The sequence below is a fragment of the Herpailurus yagouaroundi genome, unplaced genomic scaffold (genome assembly GCF_014898765.1).
Source record: "Herpailurus yagouaroundi ecotype Mexico unplaced genomic scaffold, PumYag 139, whole genome shotgun sequence".
NCBI classification, from domain to species: domain Eukaryota; kingdom Metazoa; phylum Chordata; class Mammalia; order Carnivora; family Felidae; genus Herpailurus; species Herpailurus yagouaroundi.
Genome location: NW_024412394.1, coordinates 21,242,595 through 21,256,798, shown reverse-complemented (window position 1 = coordinate 21,256,798; position 14,204 = coordinate 21,242,595). Strand labels below are relative to the sequence as shown.

Below are 14,204 nucleotides of genomic sequence, written 5' to 3'. Positions count from 1 at the left end.
TCCCACCCTTGACCTCAAGATTAAATGCAGTTGGATTAGATATTTGGCTTGGTTACCTGCCCCATTGAGGCTGAAGAATGGTCTCACTGGTTTGGGGGGTTCTTTCATATGGTTACTGGATGGTTGTGCCTGGGTACTATAGCCAACAAGTGGCGGTACACTCAGCTTATTTTCCCTGGGGTGGCCTGGGCAACAGGACAAGAACATGACCAGTTTGTCTAGCTTCTAGGTATTTTTGTCAGCCCTTGTGGTCAGCTGGGGCAAGGTTGGGTTGCAGCAGGTTTGACCATCATCTAGCACCTTTGCATGGGCAAACCAAGCTCTAGGGCCAGTAAAATTCCTTGAGGATTTGAATCAGGCAGAAATGATTGCACTGATTTCCGTGGTCAGAGTGCACCATTAACTTGGTTCTGCAGTTAGCTGGTTGGGATACTTCCTGAATGAACTCACTCTGCCAAGAAAGGAGTGTGGCTATTACAAGCCACTCCCCCTTCCTCAGTCATAGGCAGATTCCCCTCCATCCATATAGTGCAAGACCCCAGTCGGATGTTACCCAGCCTGATGTCACCACTAGGCTATTATTTTTTTCCTCTAGCAGGACCAGAGGCTCAGGGCAGACCTCTCAGCAGGGTACTGAACTGAACTAGCAGACAGGTGATAGAGTCACCATGTAGCTGCTTCTCTTACCTTTCTAATAGAGTATCCCCTCATCTCTTTGATGCATGAGGGTACTTCAGGCCCATTCCTCTGTTTGAGGATTATCTTAGGGGTGTCTTGTCCATGAATACTCTTGTAAGGGAGAGCAAGGTCAGGAACAACTGATGTCACCATCTGGGTGATATCATTCCTCCTATTGGGTGGGTGTTAACAACCAAAAAATCATTTAAGCATTTGAATACTCTGGCTAACAATGAATAAAAAATTGTTTTTACCTACAATCCCATCCTGCAGGGGAAATTACTAATTATTAAAATAGGGCATCCTCAATCATACATATATAATAATGTATATATGCATAATTAAAGAATGCTTTTGATAGTATATTAAGCTAAAAAACCCGTACCTCACTATTACCACCCGTGCACATACCTGTATGTTTAAGAATTGGTTTTGGGTGAGAAGCAAATTTGGAATTTATTTTTAAGTCCAAGGGAAAAGAGGATAAAAGATGGAGCACCAGAATGAACTGAAAAAGTGTCTCATGGGGTAGGAGAAAAGATATTCTTGAGTCCTCGAATCTCAAAGAAGTAAATCAAGAAGGAAGAGGTAATTGACTATGTTAAATGCTGGGAAAAGTAAGATGAAGACCACATATTGATCATATTGTCTTCTCTTAATTGCTTCTGCCTTTGGAATTGTGCTTAGAAGAACCTTTACTACTCTAAAATTATATTACTTGCGTACTTATCTTTTCTTTGGCTTCACTTTTTATATTCAAATCTATAATCCAGCTGTACTCTACTTATGATGCACTAATTTTCATATAAGCACAGTGTTCTCCACTTATTGCATAATTTCTTTCCTCACCAGTAGCAAATGTTCAGCTATGACAAGTGCTATATTTTTACATTTTTTTTTCTCACATAAGACAACTGTGGCTTACCAGGGTTAGATCAGTTGTACAAAGCTTCCTGTTTGAAAGATTGTAGAACCAGGATAACAACTTAGGTTATCTTGGCTTTTCATGTCACTTAGGCCTGTGTATTTCATACAAGTGTAATATGTTAATGGGACTTAGATTTTAAATCTAATACAAATGTCATGACCCCTATATTAGTCTTTTTATCAAACCATTCTTATTTTTAAATATTTAACTAAATTTATCCAAAACCTCATCCTCAAAAATTTAGAAAGGATTGACTTAAGAATATCCTATTTCCATTAACAAATTGTATACAAATGAAAGTTGTTTATTTTCTTTCTGTTATGGCTTACAAATGGAGATTTCTACCCTGGATGAGAATTACCTTTTCTTCCTGTATTTTATCAATCTTTTTCTCTCTTTATTCACAAATTGAGTTTCCCCAAGGCTCATTTCCTCATTCATAAGTATTTAGTTGGGGAAAAAAACTTTTCTTACAGGATATGGAAAATGTTTACAACATCAATTTCCTGAGGTAAAAAGTTGAGGTTTGAAAAGGATGCTTTGAGAATTAGATTCCTTTTACTTTGATCGCATAATAACTACAGATAACTAAATAAAGCTCACATTTCTTAGTAAATGTTTTCAGTTCAGTAAACATTCTTAAAGGAAACATTTACTTCAATAACCAAAACTCACTGTTTTCATTGAAGGTCTAAATTAAAAAAATACTGTTTCTATTCTGTAAGAAAAGAAAATCCTATTTATTTTTCTACATAGACATTTTGGAACACTTCCCCTTGAAAATACACAAGACTTTATGGATAACAGACCTTCAAGTGAAATGTATTAGTATTCATATCAGCTATGAGAAGGCCAACAGTTTTCCATAGCTGAATCTACTAAAAAATGAAATATGACTTTTTATTAATTTTTTCCTACTTTATTTTTGACTCATTTGCTTCAATCTGAAGGCATTTAAGGATCTCCACTGTGTCTGAGACTATGTTTGCCAATGTGGTTATGGTGTTTGCTTATTGAAAATCATGGTATTTACTGCAGCTATGGAAACAAATAGTGTATTCCTATCTGAAATTCTAGGTGAGTGTGTTCATTTTTGGTAGGGGTAGGAAGATGTTACTAAATTAGGAAGAAGTTGAAAAGTAAAAACAACATTAGGGGAGAGGCAGATGAAGAGTAGCTTCTCTTGGCCATTTGGCCTGAAAAGGAAGTTGAAAAGAGGACATTTGTAAGGAACTATCTGACAAATATGTTCATTATTGTTCCCTTCAATCTTGTTGCACAATGTTAGATGAGCAGATAAATGTGTTGATTTGCTTACCTTTTTAAAAAAATCTTGCTGTGGATTTATTGAAGCTAACTTCTTCAAGTGCTAACTTTATATTCTTGCATGACAAAAATAGGCTGGAACTGAGTTCTGGAAAGAAGACATGCCCTAAACTCTGATTTGCATCTTGTATCCCACTTATTTAACCCCGGGAAGAATTTGAGTTTTAGAATCCTGATCTAAATTTTTTAAATAGATTGTAGTTGCATGGGATAAGAAATAGTAAACTCCTTACTAATCCAGAATTGTAATGGAGTCTGTGGTGTTTAGTAGGTATGGGAATTGTAGATTAGATTAGTTGGAATTGGGGGTTTAAATGAAAGCAGTATATCTGCACATGTATATTTATAATTACCTCTCTGTATACTGTTTTACCTGAGGCTTTTTACACAAATCTTTTTTTTTTCAATTAAAAAAAAGAAATCATTAAAACTTGGGGGAAAATGAGTATGCATATACAGTGTAAGATTATATGAGGATCACTTGGGGTTCTATAAATGAAAAGGGTGAGAGAGTCAGGGGATTTGTAATTTCACATTCAATGAAAATTTTTGAGGAAATTAAGTGTCCATATTTCAACACATACACAGCGCAAAATGCAAATATAATGCAAGAAAAAGAGTGCTAATTAAGAACAACAGGCCTGGTAAGTGTTTTCAGCAGAGTCTCCCACAGAAAATATGGAAAGGCTGATAAAAATGATGCATATATACAAAGCACAAGCCTGTGGAGGATGAACCCTACATTCATAAACTCAGTGTCTTGCACTATAGTATGGGAGAGTGGCATGGGTGATTTGCTTAAAGAGAAGATAAGGAAGAAATATGACAAATTAACACGTAAGGACATTTGTCTTCATATTTTGAAAATTTATGGAAACATATTAGTGAAGAATAACTTTCTAAAGGAAGATTTTGAATTTACCACAAAAAGAAATAGTTCTATGTGAGAATAACCAGAACAAGAGTGGGTTTAGGGGTCGTCATTGTCAAAATGGTGACATAGTTCTACTTGTGAGAGAAAGCAAAGTCAGGAATCACCTAACAACTATTCATGGACAAGAAACAACTGAGAGAATTGTAGAACACAGGAATTAGGCTGAGGCACCACCATCCACTTGAGAGACCAAAGACAGACTATATTAGAAGGGTAAACTGAATAGCTACACCATGAGCACCTTTCCCCTTTCTAGGGCTAACACAACACCATGCAATAGGTCTCCTCTCAGCCTCTCATTCCTCCAGTGGGAAGACAGAGCCTATGTGTCACTTCCAGTCACCCTCCTCCCAGCATCGTGAATGCCTCTAGCCTCTGCTCTGATTTCACCTTACAGAGCTCATAGTGGATGCTTCAGGGATTAACCCCTGGGAATCTAATTGTGCTAGAAAGAAACAGCTTCCCACAAACAGTACATGGATCTCAGCAGGCTGAGTTTCTATTCATATAGTCCAAGTACCGGTCCCAATTAGTTTTCTTCATCTGCAGATCCAAGCTGGTGATATGCTTTAACCAGGGAAGTCAGTGGGGGTGCAGGGCTGTCTATTCTGAGCCCCCAAATGAAGAGTTTTGCTTGCTCTGGAGCCTGGTCTGCCCATGCCGAGGCAGAAGAGCTGAGTCATAACCTCACTACCTACTGATTATGATTTCTGGCCCCCACCATTAGGAAGAATATTCAGGAAATTGAGAATCCGAAGTGGGCCATCACAGACCACTCAGTGTGGCACAAACAACATATGACAGTAAAAATGAGAACACCTACAAACTATAAGGCAAGCAAGTGGACAGAGCTAATTGCACACCCAGCACAGCCAGTGGCTCTATTCAGCCATGGAACATGGTATAGGTCTCCTTGTGTCAAGACAACATTTCAAAGGTACAAAGGTAACATACCAAAATTTGTGTGACAGAGCAAAAGCAGTTCTAACAAGGAGGTTCATAATGATAAATATTCTAATTTTAAGCTTCAAGCAACTAGAACAAATTAAGGTCTTCTAAGTAGGGAATGAAGAAACAATAGAAAAAATAAATGAATTGATGGACCTTTAGCCAGACAAAGGAAAAAAAAAGACTGAAAATCAGAAATGAAAGCGGAGATACTAATCACCAATACTACAAAAAATGCAAAGGATTAGAGGGGCACCTGGGTGGCTCAGTCAGTTGAGCATATGACTTCAGCTCAGGTCATGATCTCACATTTCATGGGCTTGAGCTCCTCATTGGGCTCTCTGCTGTCAGTGTGGAGCCTGCTTCAGATTCTCTGTCCCACTCACATTGTCTCTTTTCCTCTCTCTCAAAAATAAACTTTTTTTCAAAAAAAGGATTAGAGACTACTACGAATATCAAAAAATGAACAACCTGGAAGAAATGAATCCCTAAAGACATATATAACCTACCAAGACTTAGTTACAATGAAATAGAAACTCTGAACAGACTAATTACTATTAAGGAGAATGAACCAGTACTTAGAAACCTCTCAACAAATAAAAGTCTAGGGGCACCTGGGTGGATCCATCGGTTAAGCGTCTGACTTCGGCTCAGGTCATGATCTCACAGTCTGTGAGTTCAAGCCCCACGTCAGGCTCTGTGCTGACAGCTCAGAGCCTGGAGCCTGCTTCAGATTCTGTGTGACCCTCTCTCTCTCTGCCCCTCCCCTGTTCACTCTCTGTCTCTCTCTGTCTCAAAAAGAAATAAATGTTAAAAAAAAATTTTAAACTAAAAGGTCCAGGACCAGATTGCTTGAGTGGTGAATTTTATCAAACAATGAAATAAGAATGCTAGCCCTTGTCTACGTGTTCCTAAAGCTATAAAAGGAAAGAAATATTCCAGACTCATAATGTGAGGCCAGCAGTATCCTATATAAAAACCAGATGAGAGGCCACAAGCAAAGAAAATTACAAGCCATATCCCTAGTAAACTGAAATGCAAAAATCCTCAACAAAATATTAGCAAACTACATTTAACAACACATCAAAAGGATCACATACCTATTCAAGTGGGATTTATTCCAGGGATGCAAAGATGGTTCAACTTTCACAAGTCAGTCAACATGATATACCATATATACACAAAGAATGATAAAACACATCATCTCAATAGATGCAGATAAAGCATTTTACAGAACTTAACATCCATTTATAATAATTGTCAACAAAGTAGGTGTAGAATAAAGAGAACTCCATAAAGACCACATATGACAGCCCCACAGCTAACATTATACTAAATGGTGAAAAGTTGAAAGCTTTTTCTCTAAGATTAGGTATAAGACAAAGATGCTCACTCTCTTGATTTATATGTAACATAGTACTGGATGTCCTAGCCAGTGTAGTAAGGCAGGAAAAATGAAATAAAGGGGATCCAAAGTGTAAAGGAAGAAGGAAAAGTGTCCCTATTTGTAGATGACCTACCACATATTGAAAACTGTTAGAACCAAAAAGATTAAACCAAGGACTCAACCAAAAAAAAATTTTTTAGAAATAATAAATTCAATAAAGTTGCAGGATACAAAATCAATGTACTAAAATGTTGCATATCTACACATGAATAACGGAAATTAGGAAAATCTTATTTACAATTACATCAAAAAGTATAAAAATTAGCTAGGAATAAATTTAACCAAGGAAGTTAAAGACTTATACACTGAAAACTATAAGATAGTGATTAAAGAAATTAAAGAAGATACATATAATTTGAAAGATATCCCATGTTCATGGATTATAAAGTTAATGTTAAAATGTCTGTATTACCCAAAGTGATCTACAGACTCATTTTAATCCCTATTAAAATTCTAATGGCATTTTTCATAGAACAATTTTAAAATTTGTGTGGGCCCACAACTCGTGCAACCACTGTGGGAAACAATATGGAGGTAATTCAAAAGGTTAAAAAGAGAACTACCCAAAGTCCAGCAATCACATTACAGTTTATTTACTAAAAGAATACAAGAACACTAATTAAAAGGGATATAGGCACCCTTATGTTATAGTAGCATTATTTACAATAGCCAAGATAGGGAAGTCTCTCAAGTGTCCAACGATTAATGAGTGGATAAAGATGTGGAATATGTATGTACGTATGTAGGTATACACACATATAATAAAATACTATTCAGCCATATAAAAGAATGCAATCTTACCATTTGCAATGACATGGATGGAGCTAGAGAACATAATGCTAAGTGAAGTAAGTCAGAGAAAAAAAAATAACCTATGCTTTCACTCATATGTGGGATTTAAGAAACCAAAAAAATGAGCAAAGGGGAAAAAGAAAGACAAACCAAGACACAGATTCTTATTATAGAGAACTGATGGTTACCAAAGGGGAGGTAGGTGGAGGGTTTGGTTAAATAGGTGATGGGGGTTAAGGAGCCACATTTGTCTTTATGAGCACTGAGTGATATATGCAAATGTTGAAACACTATACTGTACACCTGAAACGAATATAATACTTACATGTTGGGATTAAAATAAAAACTTTTTTTAGGAAAAAGTCTGGAAAACCTCCAAAAGCATGGAGGGTAAAGAACACCCTACTAAATAATTAATAGGTCAACCAGGCAATTAGAGAAGAAATTAAAAAATATATGAAAACAAATGAAAATGAAAATACAACAATCCAAATGCTTTGGGATGCAGCAAAGGCAGTCCTGAGGGGAAAATACATTGCAATCCAGGCCTATCTCAAGAAAAAGAAAAATCCCAAATACAGTATCTAACTGCACACCTAAAGGAAATAGAAGCAGAATAGCAAAGGCAGCCTAAACCCAGCAGAAGAGAAAGAATAAAGATCAGAGCAGAAATAAACAATATAGAATCTAAAAAAACTGTAGAGCAGATCAATGAAACCAAGAATTGGTGTTTTGAAAAAATAAAATTGATAAACCTCTAGCCAGGCCTCTCAAAAAGAAAAGGGAGATGACCCAAATATATAAAATCATGAATGAAAATGGAATTATTACAACCAATCCCTCAGAAATACAAGCAATTATCAGGGAATACTATGAAAAATTATATGCCAACAAACTGGACAACCGGGAAGAAATAGACAAATTCCTAAACACCCACACGCTTCCAAAACTCAAACAGGAGGAAATAGAAAGCTTGAACAGACCCACAACCAGTGAAGAAATTGAATCAGTTATCAACAATCTCCCAAAATAAGAGTCCAGGACCAGATGGCTTCCCAGGAAATTCTACCAGACGTTTAAAGCAGAGATAATACCTATCCTTCTCAAGCTGTTCCAAAAAATAGAAAGGGAAGGAAAACTTCCAGACTCATTCTATGAAGCCAGCATTACTTTGATTCCTAAACCAGACAGAGACCCAGTAAAAAGAGAGAACTACAGGCCAATATCCCTGATGAATATGGATGCAAAAATTCTCAATAAGATACTAGCAAATCAAATTCAACAGCATATAAAAAGAATTATTCACCATGATCAAGTGGGATTCATTCCTGGGATGCAGGGCTGGTTCAACATTCGTAAATCAATCAATGTGATACATCACATTAATACAAGAAAAGAACCACATGATCCTGTCAATCGATGCAGAAAAAGCATTTGACAAAATTCAGCATCCTTTCTTAATAAAAACCCTTGAGAAAGTCGGGATAGAAGGAACATACTTAAACATCATAAAAGCCATTTATGAAAAGCACATATCTAATACACTCAATGGGGAAAAACTGAGAGCTTTCTCCCTGAGATCAGGAACACAACAAGGATGTCCACTCTCACTGCTGTTGTTTAACATACTGTTGGAAGTGCTAGCATCAGCAATCAGGCAACAAAAGGAAATCAAAGGCATCAAAATTGGCAAAGATGAAGTTAAGCTTTCACTTTTTGCAGATGACATGATATTATTACATGGAAAACCTGGTAGACTCCACTAAAAGTCTGCTAGAACTGATACATGAATTCAGCAAAGTTGCAGGATACAAAATCAATGTACAGAAATCATTTGCATTCTTATACACTAATGAAGCAACAGAAAGACAAATAAACTGATCCCATTGACAATTGCACCAACAAGCATAAAATACCTAGAAATAAACCTAACCAAACATGTAAAATATCTGTATGCTGAAAACTATAGAAAGCTTATGAAGGAAATTGAAGAAGATATAAAAAAATGGAAAAACATTCCGTGCTCATGGATTGAAAGAATAAATATTGTTAAAATGTCAATACTACCCAAAGCTATCTACACATTCAATGCAATCCCAATCAAAATTGCACCAGCACTCTTCTCAAAGCTAGAACAAGCAATCCTAAAATTTGTATGGAAGCACAAAAGGCCCTGAATAGCCAAAGTAATTTTGAAGAAGACGACCAAAGCAGGAGGCATCACAATCCCAGACTTTAGCCTCTTACTGCAAACCTGTAATCATCAAGACAGCACGGTATTGGCACAAAAACAGACACATAGACCAATGGAATAGAATAGTAACCCCAGAACTAGACCCACAAATGTATGGCCAACTCATCTTTGACAAAGCAGGAAAGAATATCCAATGGAATAAAGACAGTCTCTTTAACAAATGGTGCTGGGAGAACTGGACAACATGTAGAAGGATGATATTAGACCACTTTCTTTCACCATTCACAAAAACAAACTCAAAATGGACAAAGGACCTGAATGTGAGACAAGAAACCATCAAAAATCTAGAGGAGAAAGCAGGGAAAAACCTCTCTGACCTCAGCTGCAGCAATTTCTTACTTGACACATCCCCAAAGGCAAGGGAATTAAAAGCAAAAATGAACTATTGGGACCTCATGAAGATAAAAAGCTTCTGGATAGCAAAGGAAACAATCCACAAAACTAAAAGGCAACCAACGGAATGGGAAAAGATATTTGCAAATGACATATTGGACAAAGGGCTAGTATCCAGAATCTATAAAGAGCTCACCAAACTCCACACCTGAAAAACAAATAACCCAGTGAAGAAATGGGCAGAAAACATGAATAGACACTTCTCTAAAGAAGACATCTGGATGGCCAACAGGCACATGAAAAGATGCTCAATGTCTCTCCTCATCAGGGAAATACAAATCAAAACCACACTCAGATATCACCTCACACCAGTCAGAGTGGCCAAAATGAACAAATCAGGAGACTATAGATGCTGGAGAGGATGTGGAGAAACGGGAACCCTCTTGCACTGTTGGTGGGAATGCAAATTGGTGCAGCCGCTCTGGAAAGCAGTGTGGAGGTTCCTCAGAAAATTAAAAATAGACCTACCCTATGACCCAGCAATAGCACTGCTAGGAATTTATCCAAGGGACACAGGAGTACTGATGCATAGGGGCACTTGTACCCCAATGTTCATAGCAGCACTCTCGACAATAGCTAAATTATGGAAAGAGCCTAAATGTCCATCAACTGACGAATGGATAAAGAAATTATGGTTTATACACACAATGGAATGCTACGTGACAATTAGAAAGAATGAAATATGGCCTTTTGTAGCAACGTGGATGGAACTGGAGTGTTATGCTAAGTGAAATAAGTCATACAGAGAAGGACAGATTCCATGTTTTCACTCCTATGTGGATCCTGAGAAACTTAACAGAAGACCATGGGGGAGGGGAAGGAAAAAAAATGGTTAGAGAGGGAGGGAGCCAAAACATAAGAGACTCCTAAAAACTAAGAACAAACTGAGGGTTTATGGGGGGTAGGAGGGACGGGGGGTGGGTGATGGGTATTGAGAAGGGCACCTGTTGGGATCAGCACTGGGTGTTGTATGGAAACCAATTTGACAATAAATTTCATATTAAAAACATAAAAATAAGAATGTTTTTTAAAGCCCCAAGTAGTCCAAGTAATCTTGAGAAAGAAGAATAAAGGCAGTAGTATAATACTCCTTTATTTCAAACTGTCTCATAAGCTTATACCAATTAAAAGAGCGGTATTGGCATAAAAACACATGGATTGATCAATGGAATGGAAGAGAATCCAGAAATAAACCGACAAATGTAGGGTCAAATAATTTATGACACAGGAGCTGATAAATTAGTAAATTAGATATCCACAAACCACAGAATGAAACTACAATCTTATATAAAAAACAAAATTTTAAAATTGATTAAAGACTTAATGTAAGACATGACACCATAACATTTCTAGAAGAAAACACAGGCAATTATCTTCTTGACATGAGCCTTGGTGATTATTTTTTGAATCCAACAAAGGCAAAAATGAACAAGTGAGATTTCATTAGACAAAAAAGCTGCTGCACAGCAAAGAAATCCATCAAATGGCAGCCTACTGAGTAGGCAAAAATATTTACAATTTATGTATCAGATAAGGGACTAATAAGACAAAATATGTAACATATCTCAACAACAAAAATAATCTGATTAAACAAAGGGCAAAATATCTGAATAGACATTTTTCCAAAGACTACACATAGATCCTCACCATCACTAATTAGGGAAATGATAATCAAACCAGAATGGGGTATCTACTCAGACCTGTAAGAATGGCTATTATTAAAAATACAAGAAATAAGTGTTGATGAGGATGTATAGAAAAGGTAACCTTCATTCCTGTTGGTGGGAAAGTAATTTGGTGTATACGTTATAGAAAACAGCATGGAGGTACCTCAACAAATATAAAAAATATAACTACCATGTGATCCAACAATTCCACTTTGAAGAAGTGAAAGGAAGTTATCTGAAAAAAAAAATAAAATTATTAACATGAAATGATTATATATACACCACCATGTTCACTGTATCATTATTTACAATAGCCAAGATATGGAAACAACCTGAGTGCCCACTGATGGATTAGTTGATAAAGATGTTATACATATGATAGGATATTATTTAGCCATAAAAAGTTAAAATGTGCCATTTGCGGCATGGATGGATTTCAAGGGCATTTGCCAAGTGAAGTAAGTCAGGTAGAGATAAATACTGTGGAATGTAAAAAAACAAACAAAAAACCCTCATAGACACAGGAATATATGGGTGATTGTTGGAGATTACTGGAATATTTGGGTTTTGTCTTTATAAGTTTAAATAAATAGAATACTTTATATTAAAAATATGGCACCTGTAATCCTTTCAAAATAATTTTCTTAAAAAATTCACCTACATAAAGGATTAGTGGCCTTGAAGCTGCTGCTTCTACTGTACCCAGGTTGGAAAATTAATTTTTAGCCCAACTTATTGCTGAGTACAGCTTAAGGCCTTCCAACTAGGGAATCTTACCATAGCAAATGGAAAGCTGCAAGGCCCATCCAATAGCCCTGCTTACAGTGGCACTTTAACAGAGGACATAGCTTGTGGTTCCCCCCACCTGCAGAGCAAAACTGGTGGTCTCACTTGATCAGGGAATTCAGTATACACTGTTGCCTGATCAGAGCCATGAGACAACAAACAACAAGCCATACAGGCCCCAGGTCTTCTGCTGCTGCCCTGCCCATTCAGGGAGGCTTCACATAATGCTGATTATACTACCCAGACATGACCATCTAATAAATTTGACCAGATGACTAAGGCAACTGATGAACCCATTCTACAGCCTCATTTGGGCAAGGGACCAAATTAGCAGTCCTATCCAGCTCTTTTCAGCCAGTGACACACTCACACTCTACCTCAAGAGTGACCATTTGAATTGCCCTAAAATAGACAATAGTCATGGGTACCACCTGGGTAAGGACATTACAATCAGACATATTTAGAACCGAAACTGAACAAACTCGTAGAGAATTGTCTCTGACAAAGAGAACCTGCCAAGTCTGGAAGACGGAGACCACTTACTCAGATGCTCAAACAACAACATAAGGGATCAAGGATCTTGAAAAAATGAGATAAATATGACACTGCCAAAGTAAATTCAAAAAGCTGTAATAACTGATACTAAAATAAAGATGTATGAAGTCTCAATTCAGAATAATCTTCTTTTAAAACTTCAGTGAACTATAAGAACACAAACTAAATTAGGAAAATAATGCATGAACAAAGTTAGAAGTTTGAGATGCTATCAACACACATACATACAGATAAATCTAGAGCTAGGAAATACAGTAAATGAACTAATCTATTACTTAGAGAGATTCAAAAGCTGATTTGATCATGCAGAATAAAGAAGTGCTGACCTGAAAAAGCATTTGAAATTATCCGTCATCAGAGCAGTAAAAAGAAAAACAAAACAAAAGTGAAGAAAGCTTAGGGACTTATGAAAACAATGAAAAGAAACAATATTTGCATCATTGGAATTTCAGGAGGTGAAGAAAAAGATGAAGGAAAGAAAGTATATTTTAAATAGTATTAGCTGACAACCTTCTCAAAGCTGAGGAGGGAAACAGACATCCAGATTCATGAGGCCCAAAGAACCCAATGGAGACATGGATAAGGCTATACCAAGACATAATTAATTTAAAATTCTTTGACTTCTGACAAAACAGCAAGAGAAAAGAGGGAGGTTACCTATGAGGGAACCCTCACAATAAGACTGTCAACAGATGTCTCAACAGAAACTTTTCAGTCCAGAGAAGATGACAATATTCAAAATACTGAAAGAAAAAAAATAACAACCAAGAATTCTATGCATGTCAAAACTTTCTGTCTCAATTTCTGAAGGAAAGTATTCACCAAAAAAAAAAAAAAAGTTGAGGGAATTCATCACTTTAATCCTGACTATAAAAAAAGCTATAGAATTGAATGGAAATAAAAAGGAAGCTAATTGAGTCATAAAAAAACATTAGAAGGCAATATAAAAGTTACTGGTAATGGAAATATGTAGTGAAAGTTGAATTTTGTATTATGGTAATGAGGGTATATAATTCAGTTATGACTCTATTTAAATAACATTAAATGTAGTTATGTTTATTTTTATGACAATATTATATTATTAGACAATATAAAAATATGTAAATTCTAACATCACTAACCTAAAAAAGTGAGGGAAGTAAAAGTAAAGTCAAAAGTATTGAAATTCCATTGCAATTAAGTTATTAGTTGAAAATAGAAGGTTATGATTTTAAGATATATAATGTAAGCTTCACTATAACCGTAGAAACCTGTAATAATCAGACAAAAGAATATGATCAAGAAGTCAAAGCATACTGATACCACAAGATACCAAAACAAAAAAAGAGTGGGATAAAAAAAAAAAAATGAAACAATGGACTCACAAAAAACCACAAAACAATAAACAAACTGTTCATAGTAAATCCTTTCAGTAATTGCTTTCAACCTAAATGTATTAAAATTTTTAATCAAAAGGCATAGAGGGATGCGTGGGTGGCTCAGTTGGTTGAGCTTCC

At 36.2% G+C, this 14,204-nt stretch overlaps 1 protein-coding gene across 5 annotated transcripts in view; it reads left to right on the top strand.

Annotated features, from left to right (window-relative positions):
* HMGCLL1 (3-hydroxy-3-methylglutaryl-CoA lyase like 1) overlaps nt 1-14,204 on the top strand; it is a 192,363-nt gene that overhangs the window by 119,088 nt on the left and 59,071 nt on the right. Inside the window, exon 8 of one of the 5 annotated variants that reach the window (XM_040473798.1) lies at nt 1,146-1,734. The exons of the other annotated variants lie outside the window; for them this stretch is intronic. Coding sequence (XP_040329732.1) covers nt 1,146-1,190 — 45 coding nt within the window. The 3' untranslated portion in view covers nt 1,191-1,734. Of the gene's footprint in view, nt 1-1,145; nt 1,735-14,204 lie in introns of those variants that run through there. 5 annotated transcript variants of the gene reach the window in all.